The following is a 24,464-nucleotide window of genomic DNA, read 5'->3' on the forward strand; positions in this document are numbered from 1 at the left end:
TTTTTCTTACTTGTCCCTCTGCAAGCCTTGGTATGTTTGATGCTGCAGCAGTCTGCAAAATCCCATTCTCTCTTATGTACTGCAGCCCAGAAAGATACCCTAGGGACTTGACAGGAGTCATACAAGTGACGTGCACATTATTTGTTGTAAACTAGGTGGGGGTCTTGCCTCACTATCTTTCTTACCATGAAGGAGCTGTTCGATTCTAATGGTTAATCTAGGAAATGAGTTCATTTCCTATAAAGTTGAAAAAGATTTGAGGAATGGACACTTGAATATGTGTGCATGAACACACACACACACACACACACACACACACACACACACGGGGGTTTTTGTATGTTTATTTTAATTCAAGTAATTAACATGTTTTTGGAATAAGGAAGGAGTTAATTTTTTTTCCTAGACCAACCAAAAAACAGTTTCTCGTTTGCTCTTAATAAATAAATCCCTTTCTAAAGTATCTGACCAATTTTTAATGTTGACCATGACTCAGTATTTTTAGACAATATTAACGCTGCAATTCCTCACGTAATCATTGTGGCAAAGCCCAGCCGTCACGGGAGAGGACAGTCAGTGAAGATGTGGGATACGTAGGACTTCGGGTCAAAGTGGATAATCGATCATCCTCAGGTGGAAGTAGCAAGGTGCAGCTGTCAGGGAGGAAGAAATTTTCCTTTACCTTTCTCAGTTCTTTTGAGAATCAAATTGGCATGAGACGAATTAACAGGAGAAAAATCAAACAGAAGTTTAACAACATGTATACATGGAGAGACCCAGAAAAACTTAACTCCCCCAAATGGAGGAAACCCCCACCTTAAATACTGTCTTCAGCTAAAGACAAAAGAGGGGGACAGGGGTAGGGGTTTGGGACTTCAAAGGAGAAGAAGACAATTGAATGGAGATGGAAAAGCAAAAATCAGGTACACAGATGTTTGCTGGGTGGGGCAGGGACAATGGGACACAGAGGACTCTGAGCTGCAGGCCCCTCGGAGTCTCCCCCAGGGCACCTGGCCCATATTCTATGCAGATATCTCTGGGATAGCTCCGGAAATGGGCACTCTGTCCAAACTCTCCAGGCAGCTAGGGGGATGGTACAAAGAAAGACTTCCTGAGTCTTCTGTTTCTTAAAACGAATCAGCCTAAATTAATCTTCATGCCAAAGAGACACATTTCGGGGTAGCGAATTTTGCTCCCCTAGGCAACTTATCTGTATGTAAATGGTTGTATTTATAAAGATGCAGCTTGCCCAATAAAAGTTTTCTATTTTGATGTCCTGAAAACTATGGATGGAACATTTGTAACTCTGCAAAAGACTGCTCTTTCACTTTCCAGAAATTCTTTGGCGGCTGTGTGCTTTCCTCTTGGCGGGGTGTCCTTTATTCAGCATCTAATTTCTCTGCGGTTTGTGAAGCAGGGGATTCTGCTGTTCTCTGCTTCTGTCCCTCTCACTCTATTTCTCTGTATTTTCTTCTTTTCTCCATCTTTCTGCTGTCCCACTCTCCCTCACCTCCACTGTCCGTTACAGACATTAGGTGTGTTTTAAATTATTTGATATACCTTTAGATTTTTGTGTCCCTGTACCTAATTTAGAAGTCAGGAAAAGTTGTAAACATCTCTCTGAAAATTAACTAAATTAAGTTGCTTTCTACTTCTCTGACCCTCTATTGATTTTTTTTTTTCTCTCTGGGTCAGCAACTCTCAATAGAAAGGAAAGTGTCCCTGTCTCTGGTGTGGAAGATTGGACCCAATGTGCAGCGACCCTCAAATCTACCCCGTAAGGTAGTTCTTCCCGACACGAGTGTGTTTTCCAGCTATTTCCCTCTTTCTCCTCCGAGTGAAGAGCAGGAACAGCGTCTTCATTGAAGACTCTCCTCATGTTCATTCTCCTGCCTTTAAATTTCATCGAATGTACATACAGATCACATTCAGGAGCAACAGAAGAGAACTCAGTTAGCTAAACTCAGGGTGCCTTACCTGCCAGGCACACAAAAGGAGCATCTCGGCACCTGCAGGCGCCTGGGAGCTATTAACTGTCGTCCATCCTGAGGGATTGCAGGCAGAAGTGCACCTAGAATTACAGACAAGCCTCCAAACAAGCTAGTCGAGAACGGCCCAGAGGTTGGGGTCGGGGGCTTGTTTGATTTTGTTTTGCAGGAGACATTCCACCTCAACCCTTCCTGCACCAAATAATGGGAGGGACCTAATTATTCCCACAAAGATAGGAAAACCCTCTTTTTTAAATGGCATATGCTCCTCGGTGACCTTTTCTCAAATCTGTAAGCAAACGAAGAAATAGCGCTTTAGACTTTGAGCATTATTGCCTCTTTTCCAAGTTGCAGGGTCCTTAAACAGAGGAATTGGAAAATTGCTGAGAGCAGCAGGATGAACAGAAAAGGGACACTTTCTCCTTCTGCTGTGGCTTCAGCACCACCTACTGACCAGACCCTGGTCCTTCCCCATGTAACAAACCGCAGGAAGTTGGTGATTTGCATGTGATGAGTGACGCTGGAAGGCACTGTCGGTGGACTTCTTTGCCCTGGCCTAAGGTGTACATTCCATTTCTATTGTAGTTTAGGTAAATATTCTCTCACCTCGTATCAGTAGATACAGCCAGACGTCCATCAGGTGCAGTAATATATTCCTTTAATCAGCAAAAGACCTCATTTCACCATTCCTATGCATGCCATAGGATGGGGTTTATTTTATTTCCCTGGCATTCAAGGGATTTCTTTGGAATTTTTTTGCCCAGTGACTCATCAGGGCGAGTTACCCATATGTAGTTGATGTAAAAAAAAAAAAAAACTAAAAAACAACAACAACAAAAACAGGCCTGTAATTCCTCCATCTCCAAAAGAAAAATTCTAATTATTATATGATACAAATGTTTCTCCATGGTTCAAAGAGATCTGTGGGTCCCATTTATCATTCTTGTTTATCTTCAATCACGGTCTGAAAAGTGGCATAGTGTAATTTTCATTATATCTTGACTTGAAGATACGCTTCATTTAATTTGTCAGTGAGAATAGTCTTTTCCAATAGTCTGTGAGGACCATTTGTTTTAAATCTGAAAGAAAGAAAACGTGAGAGGGTAGATGTCACGCACCCAGCTCTCCCTCTGTTATGGCTCCTGCTTAGCTTGAGAAGTATTTTTATTCATAGTGGAAGCTTATGCACCTGCAGAAAATTTTTGTCCATTTGGAAAGGCATCCCAGCAACCAAAACATGTCACAAATCTAAAACCAGAAGGGTGATTTGCCCTAGTGGCAGGTTAAAAAAAAAAAAAAAAAGAGCAAACAAGTTGACCAGGAATGATTTTAAGACAAATTTTGACTTGACTATTTAATACCAAACAAGGCAAAACAGAAATTCATCATGAATGGTTGTAACCGTCTTGGAGGCCTGAAAGGCAACCAAGAGCCTTGGGAAGTCATGAGAACAGGCTGCATAATGAAATAGGGGCTTTATGCTACACATTTTGACCAGGCAAATGTAGTAACTTTGATTATCATTTGGCTGCTTGTCTCTGAAGTTACTTACACTTGGTCACCCTCAATTGGCGTGTGCATCACAGTTTCCATGGGTGACGGTCAAGCTTATTAAACAGCTCTGCTTTGTGTTTTTTCCTAGTCCTTGAAAATAGATAGGTAAGCATTCTGCTCAGGGGGTGATTTGTAAATTACCTTACAGAAGCCTCCCGTTCCTGCCCAGTCCGACTGGGGTCAGAATTTGCTGTGTGTTTTTCCTTCCAATGTCACTTGTCAAGCTGCACAAGTTGTTCAAAGAACCAGGTCACAATACCGTGTGGCCGTGCTTCTTGGCATGAATCGATCAAAAACCTTGACGTGTGAAAGTCTATGCCATTGCTGTGTTTTTCCACCACCTACAAAGGGAAGATTTCTTTGTCTTCAGCCAAGATAAAAGCATTGCTTTTTTTTTTCCAACTGGTTCCCTTCACTTTTTCACACAACAAAATCATATTTTAATTGTGTTAACAAATAGAGAGGTAAGATAAACAAAGAAAAATAGTGTCCATTTATTTTAATTTTTTTAAATTCTCAATTCATAGCCATAGCTGCTCAGTACGAAACAAATCTAAGTGAAAAGTAAATGTCTAAAAAAATAAATAAATAAAATGGCTAAAAGATTTCCAAAAAAGTAATAATTATAACCAAAATGGACTGTTGGAAACAAATACCAAATACATCTAGATGATTATGCATTGAATGTATTTTATTTCGTCAGGATATTTTGGCAGTTAAAGCTGCCTACGCCTCAAGCCAGGGTCTGGATCTCGGCTCCCTACCGGGAAACTGGGGTGGTTACAGGGGAGGAGAGAATTCTCAGATTCAAGAAGTTGAAAGAGAAATTATCGATGGCCAGAGTGGGCAGCAAGTCCACCTAAGGAAACAAGAGCCAGGTCTGTACAATATAAGGTGCAATGCCCTGTATTTTGCTACCATATGGGATGTGAACCCTAAACCCTTCACATAACCTGTTTAGGGTTTTATAACTATATAACACGGAGAAATGTTCATGAGGAAGAAAAAAATTCCCTTATAAGATGAACTTCCAAACCAAAATTTCAAAGACAGTGAGGAAGTCTGGCCCCCTAAGAGACAGTCAGCAAGTACAGCAGAGAAGAATCCACACCCTCACAAGTAGCAATAATGGAACCATCTGAAAAGGACTTTTAGCTAAGTGATGTAGATTTCTCAGGGATGACCTCACCCACCCCATCCTTCCCCACGTCCCTACCTGACTCCCTGCAGAATGGAGTTTTGAAAAGTAAGTCAGGGGAAAAAGAACCAACTGGAACCCATGCTGTTGTTTGTTTTGATAGCTGCTTTCCAAACAACCTAGCAGAGAAGAATTAGAATATTAATCAATTTTCCTCTATTTAAAAATAAATTATTCTCTAGAAGGTTAATTAATTTTAAGTAATGCCTTGTTCTTGACAATAGGTATTTTATGGTTGTACTGATTCAAATTTTCACCCTAGTGTGAAATGCAGAACTCAGGGTGTTTCAATTTTAATAAAGTAATGCATTCTGTATTAATTCTTCTAAGAAGTAGCATAAAACTTTAATTTTAAAAAATTTGTTTTTTTTTCATTTTTAATTTAATCTTATTTTCGGGGGAGGGGAGGTAACTTATTTAATTCATTCATTCATTTATCTATTTGTTTATTTTTAGAAGAGATACTGGGGATTGAACCTAGGACCTTGCTAAACACAGATTCTACCACTTGAGCTATACCCTGCCCCTTCATAAAACTTTGATTTTTAAATTGCATAGGCTCTAGAATTAGAGTTAGCCATCTTCTTAATTTTATTTTTCTGTGGGGTAGTCATTTAAAATTTTTGTATTTTAAACACTAAGGCAGTCTAAGTCCTGTTGTTCCTTCCATTTCTTTTATTTCTCTTCCTATCATCCTTTTGCTTCCCAGCACAAGAGGAGTCGACACAGGCTGAGAATATAGGGGAGTGAGGCAGGCTGGAGAGGTATACGGAGGCATGAATCTATGGGCCAGAATCTCAGGATGTGGGGTAGTTGAGGGTAGGTGCAGAGGTGGCGGGCAGAGGAGACAGTGGACAAAGCCGGGGGGTTGATTATAGCAAACAGGAAAGTAAGTTGATTAAGCAAATAGAAACAGTTCTAGATGGAGATGTATGTGTATCGTACGTGTGTGCGCTTGCGTGCGCGCACACTCACCTCTTTGGCTGAAAGGGCCTAGAGTGGCTGAGTGCAGAGCTGTCCACATCTTGGTTTCGCAAAACCATCCTCCACTAAAAGGTACCAGCCCTCCTGAGAGAAAGCGCCCATCCTAGGGCTATAGCAATGTGGAAGATAAGCCTGAAACATCTCACTGGGCCAGAAAGTAAGGAAACACCCAACAAATGACAACAAAATGTCACCAGGGCACAGGAGCCAGCTTAAAAGAACTGCCCCTGGCCAAATGGGGGCAATTTGAGCATTAAAATAAGTAATACTGGTCAGGTACTGCAATTCATTGGATAAAATAGGAAGCCAAGAGTGAATGAATGAATGAATGAATGAATGAATGAATGAGAGAGGAAAGCTCTTCTTTACAGTAGAACGTCATTTAGTGTATGTAGAAGGAATGACAGAAACAGAGACTGGCCATTTGGCCACATCAGAGAGGTTGCTTCAGGCAAGAGTCTTCAGTGGAACCTAAGGCTGGCGGGTGGAGGTTTAATGAGCATCAAGATACTGCTGTAATTTTGGAATCCCTGCCCAGGTAACTCATCACCCAACTCCTGATTCAGTGCACTTAAAAGGGAAATAGCAGATAAACCCAGGCTGAGAGTCACCCTGCAGGATGTAAGGTCTGTCCTCTTTAAAACTGCTAAGAATTTAAAAGATAGAGAAAGACTAAAGAAATGTTCTCACTTGAAGGCATCTAAAGACGCATGACAATTAAATTCAACATTTATTCCTGGATGAGGTCCTGGATCAACGGATAAAAAGACATTACTAAGAAAGTCAGCAAATGTTAAATGGGATCTGAGTTGCCTAGTGTTGATGTGGCAGAGTTGCTTTCCTCATTTGGAGGGTCTTGTGCTGATTATTAGGAAAGTATCCTTGCTGGAGGAAATACACACTGGGAATATTTAAGGGTGATGAGACATGCCTGTAGTGGCTCTCAAAAGGTTCAGAAAGAGACTAATGATAGTAGATGAATGTAAATTATCGATAATATCACATATATCTGTTACACATCTCGGTTATGTGTAAGAGAGAAAAGAATATGAAATAAGCAAGTGCAATAAAATATTAACAATGGACGGCTCTATGTGGAGGTGATAGAGTTTTTTGCATTTTTCTGGCAACTTTTCTGTGAGATTGAAATTATTTCAAATAAGTTACTTTTTAAATAAATTCCTTTTTATTTGCTTATTTATTTTGATCCCTAATTATCTTTTTTTTTAATTGAAGTGTCAGTTTACAATGTTAGTTTCAGGTGTACAGCAAAGTGATTCAGTTATACATACACATAACATACATATTTATTCTTTTCAGATTCCTTTCCATTATATATTACAAGAAATTGAATATAGTTCCCTATGTGTGTCTGTTAATCCCCAACCCCTAATTTATAATAAATTACTTTTTAAAGTGAATTCCTTTTTAGAAGCAAGCAAAAATAAATTCTAAATGTGGTCTTAGAGGCAGAAGTCAGCGGTGAGCAGACAAGGGGGTCAGAGTCTGCACAATGAGCGAGCGCTTAGGCGGCTGCTTGTTTGTGTTCTGTAGTTAACTTAAGTCAGGATAAATAATAAGAAATACAGCACAACAGCTTCCCAGTCTACAGCACGCCAAGGTTCAGGTCCTTGCTTGGGTCAGTGACCAGCACGACCATTCATAGATCATCAGCAACTTAATCTTTAGCCATCTCTGGTGAGCAGGGACAGAGCTCGGCACCAGGGATTTGTAAAAGTGCAAGATGTGATCCCTGACCCCCAGGAACCTGATTACAGGGGAGAAACTGAATCTATGTAAATGGTATTCCACAGCAGTGCTCACGCTGAACGTCAAAGAAATAGAACAGTTAATGCTGACAAGCTTTACACGAGGAAGGAATCACCCAAGTGGAGTGGTCAGGAAAGCTTTGGGAAGGTGGCTTGCATTCATCTGCTCTTCAGAAAGATGACAGGCTTCATCTAGCCTGCTGGCTTCCGGTGCAACCTGACATGCTGTCTCTGATGGAGCCCACCTCCACTTGCATACTTCTAGAAATGGAGATGCGTGTTTTCCTGAGGCAGCCCATGTCCCTGTTGATAAGTCAAATCATTAGAAAGTAATCCGTTATATGGAGCTAAAGTATGCCTCCTTGTAGGTATGCTTTACTTTCTACGTTGAAGCAACACAAAGTAAGCTTAATTCATCTTCTGCCTATAAACCCTTCCCATATTTGCAGACCAGTCCCATGTCTCCTCTGATTTTTCGGTGTCAAACATTTTCATTAATTTTAGCTCTTATAGATTTATTGGATCCTTCACTAAACCTCGGTGTGCTCATCTGCCAGTGAATCCAAAGGATGTTCCCAGTAAGCTGTGGTCTTACTACTGCAAAATATAATGGGGTGTATACCTCTGTAAGGTGGCATACCACATGGCGTTATTGCACCTAAGCTTGCATTAGCTTCCTTTGGCAGCTGCACGATCGTGTCGGGACTGAAGTGCTGAAGTCTTTCCCATGTGAACTTCCAGCCCGGTTTTCCCCGAGCCTGAACCTAAGTAGCTGATTTTCATAAGTGTAGCTTTTTGCCTTTACCCCTATTAAATTCCATTGTAAATTAAAGGATTGGTCCAGCTTGAAATCACTGGGAATTTCAATTCTCATCTCATGTTTAGAGGCTTCCTTTTAGATCTGTGTCTTATGCAGAATTGATGTTTGAAAAAATAGTTCATCCAGCACTGATTTTATTTTTATCAGAAAAATAGGACCAACTAGAAAGTGCTTAAATTCACCCGTAAAGATTCTACCTCTAGGTTGATTGTGATCATTAACCAGCTATCTTTGTGGTGTCATTTAAGGACTGTTAAGAATAGTTCTCTACCCAGCCCCCTTCTGTGTCATTTGAGGTGAGCCCACTGTCAGCTCTTTGACTAGCTGCTGTTTTTAAAAATCTCCCTCTCAAATTTAGAAAAGAAGACACAACCTGACTAAAAGGCATGATCAAAACCACTGCAGTCACGAAATTCGCTAACAAAAGGAGATGTATACCACGCCTGAATGAAGATGACTAAAACACACATTAAATACTTTCCCAGTCGGCGCCAAGTGGGTGTCTTGGTCCTGTGTGGGAAAGGTAAAGAAATTATAAACCGAGATGGAAGGGTCGGTATAGTAAAAGGTAGGCAGCATCAAAATGGAATTCCTATCCTATAAACCCTCAGGCGCTTGTTTTTACAGATAATAAAAGCCCTAAATCAGAAAGCTTTCCTACGAACAGCGCGTGTCAGGATGTAATAGAACTTGGATAATAAGAGTTACGACTTACGCACCTAGCTGTTGACCTAATCATTAACAGAGTGGTTAATAATTAAATCTCTCTCGTGGTTGCTGTGATCTTTAGGAAAAAAGCATTTAGTTTACTTTCTGTCCTCTCTATATTATAGAAAAACTGTAAAGCATAAAGGGATTTTTTTCATTCTAGGAGGGTTAAGCACTTGGAAAATACATACATATATATATATATATATATATATATATATATTCTTAAGCAGCAACCCTCTGGAATTCTGAATTTATCATTCTCCACAGGATGAACGAACCATAAGCTGGAAAGTTTAGGGGTGTTGTTGGTCCTGTTTATTGTTGCTATTTAATTACATCCAAATCCAGACATCAATTCACATCTTGAGTCCTAATTGCCTTTGAGAGTTCTATGCACAGAACAATAGCTGGAGTGACTCTTCAGAACAGAAGTCGTAAATATAAGTTCTTCCTGATCTTGATGAATTAAAACCAAAGGAAGGGAGACAGTTTTGTTTTGAAGGAGCCATCTGTTTATTTGTGTACAGTGTTTGTATTCAAATGTAAGGAAATTAATCAAGTAAAAAGCATCAGAATTCACAACACAGAAGACAGGAGTACAGAACAAGCCTACAATTTGAGAAAACCGAAGAGCTAATGAGTTTTTGAACCTCTTTGGTTTAATCTAGTCTGGTCCCAAGGAGACCTCTCTGGTGTGTGTACAGCGCTCGGCTTCCTTTGCATTGATTCTTGCTACTTCAGGTCTCAAAATGTAATCGGTGACAAGTGCTAAGTAAATGAATTGGCAGCTGTCAGCACAGCGACTGTAGCAGCATAATCCCTGATTTAGGGAACTTCTCTGGTCCTTGGTTAACAGGCAACTGAGTCCACCAATAATCAAATCTGTCCCAGATCCTTCCATGTGCACAAAGGGATGGACATTTCTTTTGGAAACAAATGACAATAAAAACATGAGCCAGAATTGCAGATGGCTCTAGGCTTTGGGGTACATGCCAGCTCCTTGCTACTCACCAGGAAGTTGTCAGGAGACAGGGAGCAAGACATGTTCAAGGACTTGAGCCTGGACATTTGACTCTGCACTCACCAGTTTGATGTGTAAGCTTATAGCCAGGGCCAGCTTTTTAGGCATAAAATCATCGCTCCTTCTTACCTGTCGAAGGCAGTAACCGGAATACTCTTGCAGTGAAGTCCTCCGAAACTGTCTTCACGCCGTGGCCTTCTTTGAGTTTCTCCTGCATCTACATGTCCCCAGCTGAGCACACAGAAGCCGGAGTGCGAAGTGCTGTTACACCCTTAGACTTGCTCTCTGGATGGCTTGTGAAGGGAGATCATCTTTCCAGCTACGGGAAGGGAGGCAGCTTCGTACAATAGGTGGTTCCTTAACTACTCTCAGGCACCACTTTCCCTCATCTGTTAAATAGGAAGGATAATACTACCTGTTTGTTAAGAATAAATGAAATAATCAGCGTCAAGCAGGTAACGTGGTGCCCAGAATGTAAGGGGCTCAGTTAGTTTTTACCAATGTTATTATTCCCCCCAGTTTTTTATATCTCTCTTAGTACAAGGACACTGTTATTCATATCACACAAAACGCATGCTCAGTGGATAAATCAACAGATAAATGAAGGTACCTTAAAATGAATATCTAAATTGCAAAATCAGTGGACAGCTATTTAAAGTAGAATAATGTGATGTCTTGCCAAATAAAAACCATAGACCTATATCATTTTGACCAGGAATTATATGTTCCAATCTTCATTTTATAGATAAAAATTTAAATTAAAAAATGATAAATGACATGTTAAGTCAAAGTGATAAGCTATTCTCAGATTTTTTTTAGCATTTTTATCTTGAGTAATAGTCATTTTACAATGTTGTGTCAATATTCTCAGATTTTTTGCTTAGCATTATTTTAAGGTGATTTGCTCTCAGCTCCTTCCCTCATTTAAAAAAAAAAAAACAAACCTCAATGTGTATCTTTTCCTGTGGGTCAGTCAGTCAATAGAGCAGATTTTGATTATGTGGCTTGCAAAAGCCTCAGGTTTTGAAATAAACAGTTTTCTCTCCCATTACCTCTTAGCTAGAAGCACCTGCTTTTCAGTTCTCACTTCACAGTGACTAAAAGCATACCCGTCCACTTATGATCTTTCTCAAGGTTCAGAAAGCAACAGAAATGTGTCCCACCACTAGGTTATAATCTATTTATGGATACAAACCTTCCTTTTCTAAGGACCTGAGATATTTGCTCTCCGTATTTGAATGAAAGGGTAGAAACCTGCTTTAAATGCTGTCTTTAAAGAGGAAATTTTAGTGTGGATTGTTGAAAAGTAAGACCAGTCAGAAGTCTCCTGTGAGATACTGTGACATGATTCCCAGCTGAGTGTTCATCTAGGAGCTACGTGCAGTAAATGTTTACGTGCTGCACAGCCTGTGAAACACAACCCTGTGAACCCTGTGGGAGAGGATGCGCCATTGGTTTTTTTTTATTGTTTCTGTTTGCTTTTGATTTGTCGTCTTCATTGTGGTTTGTCTGGTTGGTTTTATTTGGGTTCGTACACAGAAATTTCTGGCATCTGCCTGGATTCATAATTTCGTTCTTCAGGCACTTACATGACCTTTCTATTTAAGTCAAATTGCTTTTCACCATTTTACTCTCCGGCGCTGTTTATGAAATCATATTGCGGTGGAAATAAGAGGCTACCTATAAGTGAGTGTAGTTTTGGAGCTGATACTCTCTTGGCCAAGCAAGTCTCCCGTTCCATTCCCAATTAGAACTGCCATGTAAAGAGTGAATTTCAAATCAAATCAGTAGTCCTTACTTTAAAGGAGTAAGATGCAGCCATCGTTTTGTCAGTGATGTTCATTACTGCATAGTTTATACTTATAGTATAATAAAATGTGCCGAAATGTTGACTAGTTTCAAAATGGTTGACACTGTTAACTTAATAGAATATTAAGCAGATTATAAAAATATGTGGATAAAGATATAAACCTATTTTACATTAAGCAGAGGGAAAAGGCAGACAAATCATGGGTAGCATGTTTACAAACAACTGAAAAACTATGAATCCAAAAGACAGGAGGAAATTATACTAAAATGAAAATAGGGTTTTTTTTTTTTATCTGGACAGAGACTAAATAGGACTTTGTTTTGTTTTATTTTGGTTTCTTTGGTTCCTTCTTTTAACTTTCCTGAATTTTCTAAATTCCCCATACTCAATATGTATCACTTTTATAATAGAAAAAAAGAAAGCCCAAAAACTGCCAATTAACGTGGATTTCTTGTTTGTACTCAGCTGAAAGATTGCTTTCTAGTGAAACTGGGGAGATCTAAAAACCTTTTTAAAGAGGCAATTTCCGAGCCGACCGCCAGAAGGAAGCCCTTCCTTCCAGAAGTGTCTTAAGAGATCTCACCTCAGTGCACCCCAGTCGAGTTCTGTTGCTCTGTGCAGGTTCACATAATGAGCGTTTTCATCTTTTCATATTAAAGATGACCTCCCGGCCCGAATCTGAGCTTCCCAGATGACTGAGGTTTGCCAGTCACAGCCTAAGAAAAAAATAAAGCACAACTGCTTAGTCTTTCCTCCTGCACTTGGAGTCTGCATTTTCTGCCCACACAGGTTCACCGGCTCTGTTGTTGTTTTGTTCTGTTTCCACTCTCCAGATCCAACAAGGGTGATGGTGCCCCCGGCCAGCATGGACGTCACCGTCGGGGAAAGTATCGTTCTGCCGTGCCAGGTAACCCACGACCACTCACTAGACATCATGTTCGCTTGGTCATTCAACGGGCACCTGATCGACTTTGACAAAGATGGGGACCACTTTGAAAGAGTCGGAGGGGTAAGTATTGATATCAGACTGTCTACAGGAATCACTGTCTGTGACCACACTTCTCAAAAGGACTCAACTCGTTTAGACTAACTTGGAATAAAGTTATTCTTCAGTGATTTTGTTCAAATACCTTATTTCAAAAACCTCTTGGTTACCATCTGCTCCTTTTTGCATGATATATGCGGCCCCACTGGTTGAGCAACCGATATGCCAGGCCTTTTATTAATGCTCAGAGCCCTTAGCCTACAGATGAGTTATTCCTCACTGTGTATGAAGGTGAAAACTGAGGCTCGTGGGAGTTACATGTCTTGCCTTAGCCTCATAGCTACTAAATTACAGAACTTTATGCTGGATTGGCTGCATATCAGCCAGGGCAGAGGCACAGGTAGATGCCCCGCAGTGGAATCAAGCACTGACTACTTTCTGGGGACTGCTGTCCTTGGAATCCCTCTCATTGGCCTTTCGAATGGGACGTGTTTGTCTCTTCTGTGATACTACTGCTAACACCAGTCAGCCATCGCTAAGAAGTAAGTGCAAAAGTCCGGTCCGCACCACACACTGTGAGAGCTCAGTGCAGTGGGAGCCCCCACGACCGTTCCCGCCTGCAGAGTCTGCACTGGACACGAGGAGAGAGAAGGAAGCCGTTCCGAAGTCAGGTTCATTTTGCAGTTTCTACTTCCTGGGTCAGGATGGTGGAAACCACGCTTGGTAGAGCCAACCTATGGTGGTTGGGGGAAAAGTTACTATTTCCTTGTCCTCTAATCGCCTCCAAGTGTTCAGCTGGGAACAGAACAGACCACAGTCAGGGGAAGATAAGCCGATGCTGTTTTGTTCTCTTTGGTGGGAACGTAAATGCAGGTCTCAGTGAACAGTTGGGTCCGGATGACTTTGCAGGGAAAGAGAAAGTTACTGTGGTCTCCTTCTGTGGGACTCTTACCTCAGTCCTGACTTTATTTTTTATTTTGTTTCAGTTTTACTTTAAAAACACAAGTCTGGTCAAAATTTGCAAATAAGGAGAGCACGCTGTAAGCCACATCATCAGGAAATTCTGTTAATGGATTGCTGTGCCCTGAAATCTCCAGGCTACAGCTAGCGCCTTTGACCTTCAAGCCCTTGGTGATAAAACGAATTATTGCAATAGTGTCGGCACTTCCTTAAAACCAATGTGACGTTCCCCCTTCCCTGCACACAGCCCCTTGCGAGGCATATTTTTTGTTTAAGCCTACACGCAAGGTCCGAACACATGAAATGTCTTAGATAAAGAAGTGTTAATAATAATGATGATGATACCTTAGGTTTGCAAAGTACCTAATCATTTATCACATATTTTCAAAGATAGGCTCTTAAATCTTCGCAGAATCTGTGTGAAACATGGTAACCATTATCCTATTTTACTGAGCATTTATAGGAGTTGATTAGTAGACAGTGGAATCTGGATGAGAACCCCAGTGTTATAAATAAAAAAGATTTCTGATTAAAAAAAATCACAGCGCTTCCTGAATTAGATTTAGTATCTTGGACGTAGTGGTTTCACAGAGAAAATGGATCATGGTCACCCACAACACCAGTTTAGATTTATCCTGTGCTTCACAGTTTTCAGGATTTCATGTACGCATCCGATCTCATTTGATTCTCACAAGCTAGCACAGTAGGCAATGCATCCTTCTTTCACAGGTCAATAAACTAGGGCCCAGAGAGGTTAAGAGACTTACAGGAAGTGGCACAGCAGGGATCAGCCCCTGACAACTAAGTCCCGAAACTTCAGCTCTCTCTTCTCTATATGCTTTTGCCTTTCTTCTGATTCTGTTTACAACTACGGGCAGTTCCATATCTTCCATCGCCCTGGGTGAATATGTAATACATTGTATCGCAACCAAGGAAGGAAACCAAGTACACATCAATTTACAATGAGAAGCAGATCCTTCCAGGTGATATTATACTTACAAATAAGGAGCGGAGCTTGACCCTGTGGGCTCACGTCCTGGCTCTGCCATTGACTAGCTAAGCGACTTCAGGCAAGTTGGAGAACCTCTCTGTGCTTGTGTTTCCTTATCTGTCGAGTAAGGATAACCCCTAGGACGCGTGGGTCCTTAGTGAGTTAGTACAACTGAAGCACTAGGAAGTTCTGTACTAACGTGCCTGCTCTGCATTACACACCATCAAGTGTTATCAGATATTATTGTCATTTGGCAGAATAGCAACAGAGCCAAAATAACCTCTGTTATTTCGTCATCGTCAACGTTAAGAAATGAACATTGCTTCCTGAATCTGACCTCTAGGGTGTTCTCTTGCTCAAACAGCTATTCTCCAAGCTTCTGACTAACAGAGCTATGAAACCAAACTCCAGGGCGTAGCAGTGTTCTTCAGTTAAAACCACCTTCGTGATAGCCTGTAGCGGCATCTCCGCCTATTTTTTTAAAGTACTGGGCTGGCAAGCAGTGTAGAAATATTTCTAGGGCCCAGAGACATCCATACCAGGATATAATTAGTCCTATTCATCGGCTGATCAAACATACATTTGGCATTGGAAAAGAAATGAGCACCTGTCCACGCTAGGTGATGCAAGATTTCCTCAGAGAGTCTGGTCCTCCTGATTCTTTAATTCAAACCTGGGAGCAATCAAAATGCTGGCTCTCAGACGGGACTGTGCAGTAACATACAGATGCCTCCAAATGTGGGCTTGCTTGCGTCCCCTTTCCAAATACTGAGTGCCAAAGTATCGGAGTGCCAGCGCAGGCTGCAGGCGGCTGAGGGCATGTTTGAAGAAGCCCACAGGACTAGATCAGCAGCCACTTTACATAAGTTTAAGTGCTTCCAACATGGGTGGCAAAATGTTCCAGAGATGCCAGACACCTGAGGTCTTGTCCGACGTGTGTTCTGAAGATGCTCCTCTTCTGATATCTCGGGCGGGCACGCGTATTTTTCAACAGGCCATGGCTTTCATCACTGATGTTTTCATCAGCCAGTGTAAAATAAACCCATTAGTCACAGTGTCCTTCGTGTGATGATGATATTTAGAGCTCATTAAAAAGTAATTGTAGCCACTTTCCCCCACTTTATCAGCAGGATTCAGCTGGTGATTTGATGATCCGAAACATCCAGTTGAAACATGCTGGCAAATACATCTGCATGGTCCAGACAAGTGTAGACAAGCTGTCTGCTGCTGCTGACCTGATTGTAAGAGGTATGGGAGTTTTGGTGTCTGTTTTTAAAACACCTTTGTGATATCTACGCCTGCACAGAGTTCTAAAAACCTCAAAGGTTTAGAATTATGGAGGGAAAGTCAGTAGAAGCTGAACATTGTAAGAGTCAACAGGAGTTTCATGTGCATTTGGTTCTTATAGGGGATCAGAAGGTGCAGAGCGAATCTACTTACTCTGTACTGGAAAAAGCTCCTGTGTGTGCCCCCAGTGCCCTGAACTGTGGTGTCGGAGTTGATACAACCTTCTGGGGTAACTGTTGTTGAAGAAAAGCAAATGGCTTAAAGAGGGATCAAACCGCGCTTTTCAGTGTTTCATCTAGGCTAAATCAAATTAGTGATTTGGCTCCCAGATGTAAGAGGGACCTAAATGAGATCGTTACAAGTTCCCCGCCACCCCAAGAGTTAACAGTTCTGTTCAGTTCCTAAAATACGACTTTAGAGGAAAATACCTTCTAACTGCCTCGGATGTAGTAAAGAAGCCGGGGGTTGATGTAAACACTGATAGGAGTGAGGTTCTGTTGCGTACAACCGACATGGCCTAACTTCATCCTAGCAGCTGGAAGCAGCTTGGCTGAGCCTGGCCAAACTATTGTGTAAAGGAGCAATAAGTAGACTTTGTTTGTTTTTTGGTTTTTGGGTTTTTTTAATTGCAGTATAGTCAGTTACTATGTATCAATCTCTGGTGTACAGCATCATGTTTCAGTCATGCATATACTTTCACTTTCATATTCTTTTTCATTAAAGGTTATTGCAAGATATTGAATATAGTTCCCTGTACTATACAGAAATTTGTTTTTTATCTATTTTTATATATAATAGTTAATATTTGCAAATCTTGGTAAGTAGACTTTTAAGAAATAGTTTTCAATTAAAATTCAGATCTTTGTGAACCAGTGTATATACCAGCATCAAACTGATGCATGCTCAGACGTTTTCTAAAGTGAAATGTCAAGCCAAATCAGAACATCAAAGTAATCTCTTGGCCAGCATCTCCTTTAAACGAACCCTAACTGTGTGTGTTCAGGGATCTTTGGCCAGCAGAATTCTGTGTGCAAGGAAACAAAAATCCCGGTGATACCAGATTTGGAGGCAGGGTGAATCTGAGTGCACAGAGAACAAGATATTATTGGAAATAACCAAAAGTGTTCCTATCTCCTCTGGGTATAATGTGATGTGGGGGAGTTATGTGGGAGTCAGCAACTAAAACTGTTAGGAGAGGTTAAGGAAAAATAGCTTTCCATCGTGTCTACTTTGGTTCCCCTTTAAAAATGCCTTAAAAACCTTTCTCTATTGGGAAAGAGAAGAGAAAAATCTTCCAACCTGGATAGAGTTAGCCATAGAGTAACTTACGGGAATGTGTTTATTTCCATTATAAAATACACCAGAGCTGGTCTTCTCTCCCCTTGGGAACAAAAGAATTCTGTTGCTCAAAATGTATCCTCTATTTAATTAGGATAATGTTCAGATCAGCAGTTTAAACAGCAATAAATTAGACTAATAAATATTTAAATCAGTAATACTTGAAGTTCTTAAATGATATTGTATACTTCATTTCGCAGAAAATAACATTAAATACCAAGAGGAGTTTGCAAACGCAGTCTAAAAGAAAATCTAGCCTAATCAGTTAATAAGGCCAATAAATTAATATGCCATTTTAAGCTATAATTTCTCGTTTTATCTCCTCTGGCTTCTGCCTTTGCAGCTTTTCTGCATATTTCAGAGGGGAAGCAGATACTCATTTCACTGCCCTGTAAGAGATTTTTGTATTTGAAACTTTTGAAGCTTTGAGTCTTGGCTCTAGCTTCCCTGATTCTCTGCTATCTACTTTGTGTAATTTACAGCCCTTGAATGGCAGGTAGAAAAGCCACCTTCCCGGAGAAGGAAGCAGGGACGCTGGTGTAACACCATCGTTCCTTCTGCGGTTGCCCGTGACAAACACTTCTATGAGCCCCAGACCACGTTAACATTTTGCTCAGAGGATAAACATTTGCTCATTTTGTCATTTTGAAAGAGAGCCCCATCTCCCCCAAAAGCAAGCTGGTAAACGTTCTGTAAGGTCATATCTCTGTGCGGTGGGGCAGGTAGCAGGAACAGAAATAGCAAACAATGCTGTGGAGGTTCCGTCTTACCTCCAGTGGCCACATTCATGCCAACCCTTTATCTTCTTCCTCCTCAGCTGCCAACAGCGGGCTCTGATCTTCCTATCAATTTAATTCGTTAAGTTTGGAGAGGAGAACTTTTCTCCTTGTGGTACTTTGATTTTTAAAGACCATCGAATGAGCATCTCTTTAAAAAAAAAAAAAGGATGAGAATGCTAGGATAAGAAAGCTGGTGGGAAAAAAATAAAAAAGAAGGTTATATTGTCTTCTGAACTTTACCTGGTTAATAAGAGTCTGGAGAGCCAAAGGTTACCTCAGCTCTATCTGGGTGGCATTTGACTGACATGCTGAAATGTCACCATGGAAAATTAATCAGTTCCAGCATACAGATTTCCAGACCTTTCATTCAGGAGTAGGAGGGAAAAGATAAATTTAGTCTCACCTGTGGGTCTATAAAAAATGATTTTTAAAAAAGGAAAGAGAAATTTAGGGCATCACATCGAGGGTGCAGAAGTGAGTCCCAGAACAAAATGTTACTTCTGGAAATTGCTGGTAACTTTTCACCACTCTGTGGAAGGTCCCTTTCTTCCCTGCCCGGTGTGCCGTGGCCTGATGGTATTTTGGCAGAACATCTGGTTGCTGTCCTGGGCCTCAGCAAATCCCTCCTAGGACAATCTTCTTCCTGTCTGATGTCTTCCTCACCCTCACCTTCTCTGCCGAGGAGGGCCGCTCTGCTCTGTTAGAAATTCATCTAACTGCCTGCTGAGAGCTCTTCACGTTGGAATCTGGGGCAGCTTTGGGTCTTTGCTTTGGCTCCGTAGCTGTTGTGTTTGCCTGCCAGCCACCTTCCACCCCCCTGTTTCTTTCCGGTTTCCAAGCCTTCATTTAAAACTGATTTCCTCCTGTTTTCAATGGTTTAAGTACAGTGGCAGAAACAATACACATCAAGAGGATGAGTAGAAAAATACAGGAATGGTTTACAGAAACTGCGAGGGTGGGTCGTAGGACTCCAGCCTGACTTGGCAATTGCTTCGAAGAAACCCTCGCCTTGGGACTCTTGACCACAAGTCGCTTTCACAGCCGTTCGCTTGCACACGAGTGTGTGCTGGCACTGAGTGAGGGGCGGGGGTGGAGTCAGTAGTTACAGTGCAGCTGGAATGTGCTGTGCAGCACGGTGACTCCAAAGTTCTAAAGTCACGTCTGCTCAAATCACCAGGGGTAGAAATGACCGTGCCCAGAAGACTCCAGTCTTCATTTGTCACCACTGTATCCCCAGATAACAGGGTCTAACCCATGATAAAAACTTGTAAATATATGGTGGATAGATGAATGAATTTCGTCCCTGGCGGTACCCCAATATTCTCTCTTGGCATCTAGAACAAATATGCTATTGTAGTTCTTTGTGCACCTATGAGCTTTCCCTGTTATACTGTGAGCCCCTGGAAGGAAGGAGCTGGGCCATGTCTCACTCATCTCTATCGTTTCAGAGCCTAGAACAAAGCGGGGCACCTAACAGGTATTCAGAAAGGAACTGACAAGTGATGAATCTCTGGGTGGGTGAATGCACGGGTGGAGAGGTCAGCGCCCTCCCATTCAACAACGTGGTCACTTGCTTGGACATTTGAACACACTGGTCCACCTCTGAGGTTCTTGCTCTTTCTCAGGTCCTCCAGGTCCCCCCGAGGCCGTGACCATAGATGAAATTACAGACACCACAGCTCAGCTCTCCTGGAGACCCGGACCCGACAACCACAGCCCCATCACTATGTATGTCATTCAAGCCAGGACTCCGTTCTCCGTGGGCTGGCAAGCAGTCAATACAGGTACCTTGTTGGACGCCTGGCGCTGGTATCTCACAGCGGTTTCTGAAGCTCAGCGTAACACACAAAACACTGTGGCCAAAACCAAGGGGCAACCAGGTTCTTGTTCAGACACAGCCTCAAGTGAGAGTTTATGGCCATGTTTCCTAGACCTCAGCCAACTAACTGGACTACCAGCTTTTAATATTTTTCTTTCTGTTGATTCACATGTGTTTGTTTTTTAATTTGTTCCAAGCAATGATGTCTGAAATGATAGTAGGTCTGTTGTGTTGGCTGTTTTTCCTTAATACCCATTTTTAAATACATTAGCTATAAAAATAAAGTGCATCACCTGTCTGTGCATTACCTAAAATTACCCGTGCATCACCAGCGCAGGGCTTCAGGAAGCGATGGGTTCGATTACTGTATGATCACGGCGCTTGTAAAGTTTATCTACTGCTCTCAAGAAACCAGTATCTAAGGACTGCGTCGAGCCTCTTGACTTGCTACACATTTTTTTAGATGGATACTTTGGGACATGAAGAGGCATGAGATTTTGTTACATTAAAAAATACTCAGGTTGGCCATACCATCCCTGCTCCTGTCAGTACCTCCAAATTGACTCATTTTGTTATTTTATTTAGGCTTCATCTGAGGAAAAAAAAATGGGCAAATTAAGTGGTTATTGCAAGCAAGTCACGCACTCCTCTAGGCTTGTCTAACTTCAGGAATGGGCTTCTGTGTTTCCAGCTGAATCACTGACTTTCTTCTCAGTCACAGGAATGTTTTAGGAAGGAGAGCGAGGAAAGATCTGGATGTTAAGGAGTCATGGGTTTCAGTCCTGACCCTGCTCATCAGCAGATTTCTGTACAACATCATCTTTCTCTTTTGTCAAAGGGACATAGTAAGAATTGTTTATGACCCAATGCAGAAATGATTGTGAAACTTAAAAAAAATGCTGCATAAATAGAATGCAGCAAAGGAGGAAGAGGGAGATGATGATGATAATGACAGTGATCGTGATAGTTTACGAAAGAAAACAGCCAGGATGCGTTGGCCCTTGTTACATGCCGTCTGCTCTCCTGAGTGCTTTCCTTGAATTTTCTCGACCACACTGTGAATAGATGATGTCATTAGCCTCAATGAGCGTGGAGGAAATTCCAGAGCTTCCTGGCTTGTGGCCTCAAGCAATGAGCTGTGCCCCCAGGTGAAAGAGCCCTTCCCCACACGCTACTGGGTGAACATTGTCAAATCCTGCCTCTCTGACTCTCTAGATTCCATTTTCTGTGTTCTTCATCCCTTTTATGTTTACACCTTCTCTCCTTAGATGCAGTAATGCAGTTCACTGATAGAAGTAGTGTGGACTTATTACTTACTCCATTGTGATAGTAAGTTATAGAGTGTGGACCGTGCAGTCAAAGTACAAATGCAGTATGACCTTGGGTGAGTCCCTTGACCTTTCTAAGGCACATTTTAGACCTCAAGAGAGTTAGAGAAATTCCACAAAAACTTGATGCTTTCATTGAAGCTCTTCATCAGGAGAAATAAATTGTAATAAAATCCTACTCATAATGTTATCACCTCTACATACATCTGAAGAAAGAAAATTCTAGTCTTTTGTCCTGCCTTTTTCTCTTCTGCTATTCCACCTTTCTAATAAATAAAATAAAATCATGGAGTAAAAATTTTTTTAATAAAATAAAAATGAAGGGATATGGGATTATATGAAATCATGTGTGTGAATGTTTTGAAAATTGTGAAGTCCGGTAGAATTTAAAGAGTCTTTTTTAAAATACTTTTTCTTTCTTTGAGAAAGTTTGTTTTTTTTTTTAATGGAGGTCCTGGGGATTGAACCCAGGACTTTGTACATGCTAAGCATGCGCTCTACCGCTGAGCTGTACCTTCCCCACTACAGAATCTTCCATTCAATAAAAAAAGAAATGAAGAGAATAATTTTACCTTACTCATAGGATAGTTGTAAGAATTAAACAGTGTGCCCAGCACGAGACAGTAAATGTTGAAAAACATGTGAGGTAACAACAATTATGATTACAGACAAGCAGTTTTGGGCCTTGAAGGCAGTCTTGTGTGATGTCATCTGCTGGGGTCTGATTTGAGTTTGCTAGTTCGGCACAGAGCATTGTGGGATTACCTCCCTGTGGCCCCTGTCTGTTCAGCTACCCTCAGACCAGCAGCAGTGCCCTAAACACAGTAATGATGCTGCTGAGAGGCAGCAGTTCCTGTCCTCCCAGCGTGGGACCCTGTGAAACATCCCCGCCTGTGGATGTCTTTCAGTCCCGGAACTCATTGATGGGAAGACGTTCACAGCGACCGTGGTGGGTTTGAACCCTTGGGTCGAATATGAATTCCGCACAGTTGCAGCCAACGTGATTGGGATCGGGGAGCCCAGCCGGCCCTCGGAGAAGCGGCGGACGGAAGAGGCCCGTGAGTAGCCCCCCGGATAGTCTGTTCCAGCCGCTCCTGTTCCTCAGGGGAAGGCTCTGAGTCCTCCGTGCTTTTCAGCTGTATCAGCACACCCTCCCCGTCGCGTGACCATAATGATCAGAAACCAGGCCAGTAGGTGCTCAGCTTAACCAGCAGTGAGTTTCTTTTGTTGTTGTTGTTGTTTAGTTTTTTATTGAAGGACAGTTGATGTTCAGTATTATGTAAGTTACGGGCGTTCAATGTAGTGATTCACAAGTTTTAAAGGTTCTGCTCCATTTATAGTTATTGTTAAATATTGGCTCTATTCCCTGTGTTGTACGAGATACCCTTGCAGCTTGTTTTATACGGAATAGTTCGCACCTCTTAATCCCCTGCCCCCGTATTGCCCCTCCCATCTCCCCTCTCCCCACTGGGAACCACTAGTTTGTTCTCTCTGTGTGAGTCCCAGCAGTGAGTTTCAATCCAGAGTGAAGTCCTCACTCTTCAGTGGGTTCCCTGGTTCAGAAAGAGACACTCTGCTTAGTTCCCTCAAATGCCAGCTCTTTCCTTATTGGTTCCTTTGTCACCAAGACTTTCCTACCAGGATTATTATTTTTGTTAATGCACATCCCACACTTGAAATGAAATCAGCTCACAGCAATCATTAGTGGCCAGGACTAATTTCCTCAGAAATGCTCAGTGAGATTTTCTGAGGGTATAAGCCCTTCCCAAAGCTGAGACTGGAAACGTCCTGCTAATTCATGACAGCCCAGTCGGCAGTTCAGTGTAAGTTTCTGTGTGCACAGCTTGAGTGAGCACTGGGAGAAAAGATCATAAATTCATCCACCGGGCGGGAACTTGGGCTTCTCGCACGTCGCGTGGGAGCTCTAGGCATGCGTCTGTGTGGAGTTCCCAGCTGCGATGAGGCCAACTGGTAGTTGAAGGAAGAGCCAGGTCCCTAAGCAAATGGGAACTATGACCCTATTCTTGGACAGAAATCCATCCAGGTCTCTCTCATTGGCTTTCTCCAAGGGGACATACCCAGTGACCAAATCTGCACCCCAGCCAGACATTTTTAGATTCTGTCTGGAATCTTTCATTTCCATGGAGATCATATAGCTCATCCTCATGCTTTCTTCCCCCTCTAAAATTGTCATATAATTGATTCCTCTCTGCAATCCCGGAGAGGAAGCTAGCGCAATTTCCCCTCTTTTACAGAGAAAACTGGGGATCAAAGAGTTTAAGCACAGTGAGCCAGGGGTCAACCTCTGTCCACCACTTCCTTCAACACCCAGCTCAAAACTCGCCTTCCTCCAAGAAGCCATTAGCCCAGCCCTGCTCTGAGCAGCCTGCTGCTTGCGAACGCCACCGCACATCTCCATTGTCTGTACCAGCTGTTGTTGACTGTCCACGTGGCTCTGTCATCGTTCTGCATGTTCCCCTTGCAGTAGACTGTAAGCTCTGCTGGGGCAGAGTGTGTGTTGTCGCTCCTTTGTGTACCGCCACCTGGCTAATAAATGCCTACCCAAGCATTAGAACCAGGACCTCATTTCTTTCCTCATCCCACTGAACCTCGGCTTCCAGGGGTGGAGCTGAACGTGTCCATCATGTCAGATAATGTGCACCTTGTTGAATGGGAAACAGGTAACTCATAGCAACTTCCTTGGCCCATCTCATTCCTTGAGCTGATGCTTCGGATCCCTGGACCATACCATTTCTGATCTCAGAAGACAAAGGTGTATGCATTAGAGTATTTGTTCAAAGTGAGACACTTCAGCGAGGCCACTTTCCTGGCACTCATTGGCTTTTGCCATCTGACATGACTTTTTTTTTTCTCTCCTGAACAGTCCCCGAAGTCACCCCAGCTAACGTCAGTGGTGGTGGAGGCAGCAAATCTGAGCTGGTTATAACCTGGGAGGTAAATGAGTCATGGAACAAAAAGGAACATTAGTCTAGGCTGTTTTACTATTGTCCTCAATGTTAAACATGTCTGGGAAGTTTCCTCCTCTGTTTTTGAACAGCTGAAATCCATTTGAATGCAAAGACTCCCTCTCATGGTGTTAATGATTAGCGGGAAAAGATGGT

General features: G+C 42.0%; 1 protein-coding gene across 4 annotated transcripts in view; it reads left to right on the top strand.

Moving 5' to 3' along the window:
• The window catches only part of CNTN4 (contactin 4), an 809,034-nt gene that overhangs the window by 768,754 nt on the left and 15,816 nt on the right, over positions 1-24,464 (top strand). For all 4 annotated transcript variants that reach the window (XM_072941737.1, XM_072941736.1, XM_072941738.1 and 1 more), the window contains 5 exons: positions 12,689-12,864; positions 15,919-16,039; positions 19,821-19,979; positions 22,251-22,400; positions 24,227-24,297. In XM_072941737.1, the coding sequence (XP_072797838.1) occupies positions 12,689-12,864; positions 15,919-16,039; positions 19,821-19,979; positions 22,251-22,400; positions 24,227-24,297 (677 nt within the window). The remainder of the gene's footprint in view (positions 1-12,688; positions 12,865-15,918; positions 16,040-19,820; positions 19,980-22,250; positions 22,401-24,226; positions 24,298-24,464) is intronic.

This window comes from Vicugna pacos, chromosome 17 (genome assembly GCF_048564905.1).
Source record: "Vicugna pacos chromosome 17, VicPac4, whole genome shotgun sequence".
NCBI classification, from domain to species: domain Eukaryota; kingdom Metazoa; phylum Chordata; class Mammalia; order Artiodactyla; family Camelidae; genus Vicugna; species Vicugna pacos.